This window comes from Pristiophorus japonicus, chromosome 9 (genome assembly GCF_044704955.1).
Source record: "Pristiophorus japonicus isolate sPriJap1 chromosome 9, sPriJap1.hap1, whole genome shotgun sequence".
NCBI classification, from domain to species: domain Eukaryota; kingdom Metazoa; phylum Chordata; class Chondrichthyes; family Pristiophoridae; genus Pristiophorus; species Pristiophorus japonicus.
This window is the reverse complement of record NC_091985.1, coordinates 208,286,936-208,295,620: the sequence shown is the minus strand read 5'-3', so window position 1 is coordinate 208,295,620 and position 8,685 is coordinate 208,286,936. Positions and strand designations below refer to the sequence as shown.

The following is an 8,685-nucleotide window of genomic DNA, read 5'->3' as shown; positions in this document are numbered from 1 at the left end:
AACAGAGACAGGGTCTAGTGTAATATAAACAGAGACAGGGTCTAGTGTAATATAAACAGAGACAGGGTCTAGTGTAATAAAACAGAGGCAGGGTGTAATGTAATATAAACAGAGGCAGGGTGTAATGTAATATAAACAGAGACAGGGCCTAGTGTAATAAAACAGAGGCAGGGTGTAATGTAATATAAACAGAGACAGAGTGTAATGTAATATAAACAGAGACAGGGTCCAGTGTAATAAAACAGAGACAGGGTGTAATGTAATATAAACAGAGACAGGGTCTAGTGTAATATAAACAGAGACAGGGTCTAGTGTAATATAAACAGAGACAGGGTCTAGTGTAATACAAACAGAGACAGTGTCTAGTGTAATACAAACAGAGACATGATGTAGTTATAGAATCAGAGAGTCGAAGAATGATACATTTCAGATTGTGTACATCCAGCCCACTGGTGCCTGTGCTGGCACTCATTTGAAAGATCTAACCAATCAGTCCCACTCCCCCTGCTCCTTCCCTATATCCCAATCAGTCCCACTCCTCCTGCTCCTTCCCTATATCCCAATTAGTCCCACTACCCCTGCTCCTTTCCAATTAGTCCCACTTCCCCTGCTCCTTCCCAATTAGTCCCACTCCCCCTGCTCCTTCCCTATATCCCAATTAGTCCCACCTCCCCTGCTCCTTCCCAATATCCCAATTAGTCCCACTTCCCCTGCTCCTTCCCTATATCCCAATTAGTCCCACTTCCCCTGCTCCTTCCCAATATCCCAATTAGTCCCACTTCCCCTGCTCCTTCCCAATATCCCAATTAGTCCCACCTCCCCTGCTCCTTCCCAATATCCCAATTAGTCCCACTTCCCCTGCTCCTTCCCTATATCCCAATTAGTCCCACTTCCCCTGCTCCTTCCCTATATCCCAATTAGTCCCACTTCCCCTGCTCCTTCCCAATATCCCAATTAGTCCCACTTCCCCAGCTCCTTCCCAATATCCCAATTAGTCCCACTCCCCCTGCTCCTTCCCTATATCCCAATTAGTCCCACTACACCTGCTCCTTCCCAATTAGTCCCACTTCCCCTGCTCCTTCCCTATATCCCAATTAGTCCCACTCCCCCTGCTCCTTCCCAAAATCCCAATTCGTCCCATTCCTCCTGCTCCTTCCCAATTAGTCCCACTTCCCCTGCTCCTTCCCAATATCCCAATTAGTTCCTCTCCCCCTGCTCCTTCCCTATATCCCAATTAGTCCCACTTCCCCTGCTCCTTCCCAATATCCCAATTAGTCCCACTTCCCCTGCTCCTTCCCAATATCCCAATTAGTCCCACTCCCCCTGCTCCTTCCCTATATCCCAATTAGTCCCACTTCCCCTGCTCCTTCCCAATATCCCAATTAGTCCCACTTCCCCTGCTCCTTCCCAATATCCCAATTAGTCCCACTCCCCCTCTCATTCCCCCTGCTCCTTCCCTATATCCCAATTAGCCCCACTCCCCCTGCTCCTTCCCTATATCCTAATTAGTCCCACTCCCCCTGCTCCTTCCCTATATCCCAATTAGTCCCACTCTCCCTGCTCCTTCCCAATATCCCAATTAGTCCCACTCCCCCTGCTCTTTCCCAATATCTCTGCAATTTTCCAATTCCCTTTTGAAACTTATTACTGAATCTGCTCCTGGCCCCCTTTCAGGCCGTGTATTCCAGATCATAACAGCTCATTGCGTATTTATTTCCTCATTTTGCCTCTGATTCTTGTGCTAGTTAAATCTATGTCCTCTGGTTACAGACCCTTCAGCCTCTGGAAACTATTTAAGAACATAAGAGCATAAGAATTGGAAGCAGGAGTAGGCCATACAGCACTTTGGGCCTGCTCCGTCACTTGATAAGATCATTGTCAATCATCGACCTCCACTCCACTTTCCCCCCTGTTCCCCATAGTCCCGTGATTCCCCGAGAGTCCATAAATCTATCTATCTTAGCCTTGAATATACTCAACGACTCAGCATCCACGGTCCTTTCAGGTAGAGAATTCCAAAGATTCACAACCCTCTGAGTGAAGACATTCCTCAACTTAGTCTGAAATGGCCCACCCCTGATCCTGAGACGATGCCCCCTATTTCTAGACTCTCCAGCTGGGGGAAGCAATCTCTCAGCATCTACCCTGTCAATGCCCCTCAGAATCTTATATTTTTCAATGAGATCCCCTCTCATTCTTCTAAACTCCAGAGATTATAATCTACTCAATCTCTCCTCATACAACAACCCTCTCATTCCAAGGATCAATCTAGTGAACCTTCGTTGGACCGCCTCTGTGGTCTCACCAAAGCCCTGTACAATTGTAGTAAGACTTCCTTACTCTTGTACTCCAACCCCCTTGCAATAAAGGCCAACATGCCATTCACCTGCCTAATTGATTGCTGTACCTGCATGCTAACTTTGTGTGTTTCCTGTTCGAGGACACCCAAGCCTCTCTGAACACCCAACATTTAACATTTTCTCACAATTTAAAAAATTCAGTTTTTCTGACCTTCCTAATAAAGTGAATAACCTCACATTTCCCCACATTATGCTCCATCTGTCACCTCATTGCCCACTCTCTTAACCTGTCCATATCCCTTTGCAGATGCTTTGTGTTCTCCTCACAGCTTACTGTCCCACCCATCCCTCGATACTGCTCCTGATACCCGGCACCTCTTCAACCAGTGCATCAACATTGGGAACAAATGACTGGGCTGAGGCCTGCCTTGGATAAAAACATGAGGCCACTATGGCTGTAGTGTGCACCATCTACGGCAGCAAGTCAGCAAGGCTTCTTTGACAGCACCTTCCAAACCCACAACCTCCTCCGTGTAGAAGAACAAGGACAGCAGGTGTATGGGAATACCGGCACCTCCAAGTTCCCCTCCAAGTCACGCAGCATCCTGACCTCAGCACTGTGGGAGCACCTTCACCACATAGACTGCAGCACGATTCAAGAAGGCAGCGGCTCACCACCACCTTCTAAAAGGGGCAATTAAGGATGGACAATAAATGCAGGCTGGTTCGCCCACATCCCTAGAATGAATAAATAAAGAACAAACACAGTGAGAAATGAGCTGCAGAACTGCCGACACCATGAGCTTTAAGGAGACATTTCCCTTTGGAGATCGGATTGCCCATTGAGTTTAATTAAACTGATGATACAGTAACAATGCTGCTTTGCCCCGTGACAGTAACAGATTATCAGAATATTTCCCATCAGGTGAAATCGAATGTCAGACTTGGACATCTTGTAGATCCATCTTTTAAAAAGTTGTGCGAAGTCCGTTCTAAGATAGATTCCACCCAGTTCATAACAAGTCGTCAATCAGCTCGTCTTATCATTGAGATATCAAGGACGAGGCACAGGATGTCTAAAAGAAAGCTGACGTAGTTGATATTTACAGAATATCAAACTATAGCCCAGTTACAGGGTTATTAACATCGGCAAAAACAAATGGCAACTGCCAGAATGAACATGGTTCAGTTCCGGATGTGATTAACAGCAGAACCCAACCCCTGCAGTCAATTGTGAACTCGCTGGTGTTTCAGGTAGTCGGATGACTGAGTGAATCCCTTCCCACACACAGAGCAAGGGAACGGCCTCTCCTTCGTGTGAATTTGCTTGTTGTGTGCCAGCAAGTTGGATGACACAGCGAATCCCTTCCCACAGATAGAACAGCTGAACGGCCTCTCTCCAATGTGAATTCGCTGGTGTTTCTGGAAAATGGCTAACCGAGCGTATCCCTTCCCACAGACGGAGCAGGTGAATGGCCTCATCCCAGTGTGAACTCGTTTGTGTGTCAGCAGGTTGGATAACCAAGCGAATCCCTTATCACACATGGAGCATGTGAACAGCTTCTCCCCAGTGTGAACTTGCTGATGTGTCAACACGGTATCTGACTGAGTAAAACCCCTGCCACACATGGAGCAGGTGAACGGCCTCTCCCCGGTGTGACTGCACCGATGAATCTCCAGCCGGGACAGCTAATTGAATCCCTTCCCACAGTCCCCACATTTCCACGGTTTCTCCATGGTGCGGGTGTCTTTGTGTCTCTCCAGGTTGGAAGATCAGTTGAAGCCTCGCCCACACACAGAACACGTGTACGGTTTCTCCCCGTTGTGAATGGTGCGATGTTTTTTCAGGCGGTGTAACTGGTTAAAGCTCTTTCCACATTCAGTGCACTGGAACACTCTCACTCGGGTGTGTGTGTCTCGGTGCTTTTCCAGTCACACTGATGTTTGAAATCTGTTCCCATAGACAGAACAGATAGACATTTCTCCATCCACAAAGGCCGATGATATTTAGGTCCTGATGAATTGAGTGACTCTGGCAGCTCTTGATGTACTGTTTCGTTTGAGTTTCCCATCTATAAATGCTCCCCTTCTAATACCTTGTAAAAGGAGTTTACAAAAGTCATCACTGTAAGTACAGGATAGAAGTTCAGAACAGATAACTCTAGTTTCTATACAATGTTCCTTCAAATGCCGGGGATGATTTACTTTCCCAGTCTGTTAATTACTTTCAGTTAGGGACTTAGCGTGTGCCCACAGCATCTCTCTCACCATTGATGTGAATAGAGCATCACACCTGCACACCTGGTTTTACATTTAAATTCACTCAGCAAATTTATTTAACAGAAGATGAACATGTAAACAGATCACAGCCCAATAATACAGCTCTATATTCACAGGAGAGAGTCTGTTATCTAAATCCTCAAGTGTACAAAATAAAGATGCCAAATGCAAGAGTCCCTCGAATCCTGTGTTAAAATTTTTCAAATCTTACCCGGTTCCTTCCTTATTGCAGAAATCCCCCTCCCTGTGGGAGTCAATATTGGTCAAAACCTAATTGTACATTTCGAACCGATTTTTACACACAGAGTTTCAAGCTGACCAGATCCTTCTCTCAGAAAATCTCCAAAGAGCACAGCTCTCCCCTCCTTTAAATCCAGGATTAGAGTTAAGGGGAATTTGAATACCCGACCACACAAATTTAAAACGACCCCTCAGCGAATTATTCCTCTCTCCAACCTCTAACCAATGAAACTTGTAATACTGAGGCTGAAATTTCACTTCCGTGCGCCGGGTTCCAAACCTGGGACTGTACGTGGGGATTCCAACCCTGGGGCTGTACATGGGGAGTCTAACCCTGGGATTGTACATGGGGATTCTAACCCTGGGACTGTACATGGGGATTCTAACCCTGGGACTGTACATGGGGATTCTAACCCTGGGACTGTACATGGGGATTCTAACCTCGGGACAGTACATTGGGATTCTAACCCTGGGAGTACGTGGGGATTCCAACACTGGGACTGTACATGGGGAGTCTAACCCTGGGACTGTACATGGGGATTCTAACCCTGGGACTGTACATGGGGATTCTAACCCTGGGACTGTACATGGGAATTCTAACCCTGGGACTGTACATGGGGATTCTAACACTGGGACTGTACATGGGGATTCTAACCCTGGGACTGTACATGGGGATTCTAACCCTGGGACTGTACATGGGGATTCTAACCTCGGGACAGTACATTGGGATTCTAACCCTGGGAGTACGTGGGGATTCCAACACTGGGACTGTACATGGGGAGTCTAACCCTGGGACTGTACATGGGGATTCTAACCCTGGGACTGTACATGGGGATTCTAACCCTGGGACTGTACATGGGAATTCTAACCCTGGGACTGTACATGGGGATTCTAACACTGGGACTGTACATGGGGATTCTAACACTGGGACTGTACATGGGGATTCTAACCCTGGGACTGTACCTGGGGATTCTAACCCTGGGACTGTACATGGGGATTCTAACCTCGGGACTGTACATGGGGATTCTAACCCTGGGACTGTACATGGAGATTCCAAGCCTGGGACTGTAGAAAGAGGGCTCTTCTGTTAGAATTGTGTGATGTAAATCATAAGTTAGGCGCTTACCATCACTTTCAGAAGAGAAGGTGAAAAGTCCGATGTGTAGAGAGTGAGAATAAAATAAATGAGGCAATGACTTTCACTCCCGGAGATTGGGACCTGGGGGTGTTTGTGCATGAAACTCTTTTAGGAATAATATTTCTGCCCAGGATTGAACCAGGGACCTTTTGCGTGTAAAGCAAACATGATAACCACTACACTATAGAAACCTCCAAAATGTTAGTTTGCAGGTGCAGCAGGTAATCAGGAAGGCGAATGGAATGTTGGCCTTCATTGCGAGAGGGATGGAGTACAAAAGCAGGGAGGTCCTGCTGCAACTGTACAGAGTATTGGTGAGGCTGCACCTGGAGTACTACGTGCAGTTTTGGTCACCTTACTCAAGGAAGGATATACTGGCTTTGGAGGGGGTATAGAGACGATTCACTAGGCTGATTCCGGAGATGAGGGGGTTAACTTATGATGATAGATTGAGTAGACTGGGTCTTTACTCGTTGGAGTTCAGAAGGATGAGTGGTGATCTTATAGAAACATTTAAAATAATGAAAGGGATAGACAAGATAGAGGCGGAGAGGTTGTTTCCACTGGTCGGGGAGACTAGAACTAGGGGGTACAGCCTCAAAATACGGGGGAGCCAATTTAAAACCAAGTTGAGAAGGAATTTCTTCTCCCAGAGGGTTGTGAATCTGTGGAATTCTCTGCCCAAGGAAGCAGTTGAGGCGAGCTCATTGAATGTATTCAAGTCACAGATAGATAGATTTTTAACCAATAAGGGAATTAAGGGTTACGGGGAGCGGGCGGGTAAGTGGAGCTGAGTCCACGGCCAGATCAGCCATGATCTTTTTGAGTGGCGGAGCAGGCTCGAGGGGCTCGATGGCCTTCTCCTGTTCCTAATTCTTATGACTAGGTTCTTATGACCCGGTTCTTATGACACACTGAAGCCCCGCCCAGTGTTCCCGTGCCAAGATGGCGGATAATCGGGGCCTGTTACTGGGAGAAAAACCCGTCGTTGCAAACGCGGGAGTTCCGGGTTATTACTCGGGGCTTGCGGCCTACACCAGTTGTTTATGAAGCCTCCCCGCCCACTTGCCGATCGATGACTCCCCTGCGCCCCGCTGATTCTCACCCGGTGCAGAGTCCCGCTCCAGCCTGAGCTCGTCTCAGCGTCCGTGTGTCTCCAGTGCTCGCTCTGCGCATGCTCAGCTCACACTGCCCGAGAGATTAACGGCAGCTGCGGACCAATAGGAAGAGCAGGGGCGGTACAGGTGAACCAAGCGGGTAATGGTCCTCCAACCAATCGGAGTGTGTGAGGGGCGGGGTTTGAGGCGCCCCCAATGGGCGGGGCTGAGCCCGTGTCTCTCTCACTGAGCATGCGCGAGCGGAGAAGACGGACGTCACTGGACCGGACTATTCAGGGAGACGGTAGGAGATTGTGGGCGCGGGGGAGGATCTGGATCCGCAGGTGGGCCGGGGAGCTTCACACACACACACCCCCACCCCCACCCCCGCTGTAGGCCTCAGGCGCAGAATCATAGCCCACAGGCCCCGGGTTTGCCCCGCGGTGACAGGCCCGGGCAGCGCGGTCACTGGCCTCCATTTTGCACAGGGCGGGGTCACGGCGCTTGCGCAATCTCCATGGCCAGAAACACTGAGTGGGCGGGGCTTCAGTGTCCCAGTGCCCGCGAGATGGAATAACCTTGGCAACAGGCGCGTCATCACCTCACCACAGTAACCCTGGCAACAGGCGCGTCATCACCTCACAACAGTAACCCTGGCAACAGGCGCGTCATCACCTCACCACAGTAACCAGGGCACAGGTTCTTCATCACCTCACAACACCATCCTGGATTTACATAGCGCCTTCAACCTAGTAAAATATCCAAAGGTGCTTGAGAGAAGCGTTATAAGAGAATAGTTTGTCACCGAAGCAGAGAGATTTAGAATCACAGAAATTTACAGCATGGAAGGAGACCATTTCGGCCCATCATGACCTCGCCGGCCGACAAACAGCTATCCATCTTAATCCCACTTTCCAGCTCTTGGTCTGTAGCCCTGTAGGTTACGGCACTTCAAGTGCAGATCCAAGCACTTTTTAAATGTTATGATGGTTTCTGCCTCGACCACCCTTTCAGGCAGTGAGTTCCAGACTCCCACTAAATTCTGGGTGAAGAAATTTACCCTCTAATCCCCCTACCTGCAGAGTGAGGGAGTTTCAGAGTTTGGGGCCTAAAAACAGAAGGCAGGACCACCAATGGCGAACTGTTTATAATTTGGGATCCTCATGAGGGCAGAATTTAAGGAGATCAGATATATGGGGAGAGAGTTGGGCTTGTGAGGCTGAATGAGATTACAGAGATAGGGAGGGGCGAGGCCATGGAGGGATTTGTAAACAAGGACGAGAATTTTGAAAATGAGGTGTTGCAAAACTGAGCCAGTGTAGGTCAGCGAGCAAAGGGGTGATGGGTAAGCGGGACTTGGTGCAAGTTAGGACGCCGAATTTTGGATGACCTCAGGATAATGTAGGGTATATTGTGGGAGGCCAGCAGGAGTTTGTTGGAATAGTCAAGTCGAGAGGTAACAAAGGCATGCTTGATGGCTTCTGCAACAGATGAGCTGAGACAGGAATGCAGACGGGCGATGTTATGGGGGTGAAAATGGGTGGTTTTAGTTAAGGTACAGATATGCGCTCAGAAGCTCATTTCAGGGTCAAATATAAACCAAGTTTGTGAACAGTCTGGTTCAGCCTCA

General features: G+C 48.4%; 2 protein-coding genes and 1 non-coding gene across 4 annotated transcripts in view; all 3 read right to left on the bottom strand.

Moving 5' to 3' along the window:
* Positions 1–8,685, bottom strand: part of LOC139274094 (putative zinc finger protein 735) — a 73,690-nt gene that overhangs the window by 35,274 nt on the left and 29,731 nt on the right. The gene's annotated exons all lie outside the window — the stretch shown is intronic.
* On the bottom strand, positions 1,625–7,177 carry LOC139273529 (zinc finger protein 239-like). 2 transcript variants are annotated; one of them, XM_070890480.1, is made up of 2 exons: positions 7,064–7,177; positions 1,625–4,425 (listed from the first exon to the last, which is right to left on the bottom strand). In XM_070890480.1, the coding sequence occupies exon 2, from the start codon at positions 3,927–3,929 to the stop codon at positions 3,528–3,530; it is 402 nt and encodes a 133-aa protein (XP_070746581.1). In that variant the 5' UTR covers positions 3,930–4,425; positions 7,064–7,177; the 3' UTR covers positions 1,625–3,527. The 2 variants fall into 2 exon arrangements, with proteins under 2 accessions (XP_070746581.1, XP_070746580.1); XM_070890479.1 differs by having other exon boundaries at positions 1,625–4,396.
* Positions 6,077–6,149, bottom strand: trnav-uac (transfer RNA valine (anticodon UAC)). The gene has a single exon. It is a non-coding gene; the product is annotated as a tRNA-Val (tRNA).

What these genes read in the sequence shown, in the direction of transcription:
- LOC139273529 (XM_070890480.1), bottom strand. Translation starts at nt 3,929, where the DNA reads ATGTGTGGCAGGGGTTTTACTCAGTCAGATACCGTGTTGACACATCAG.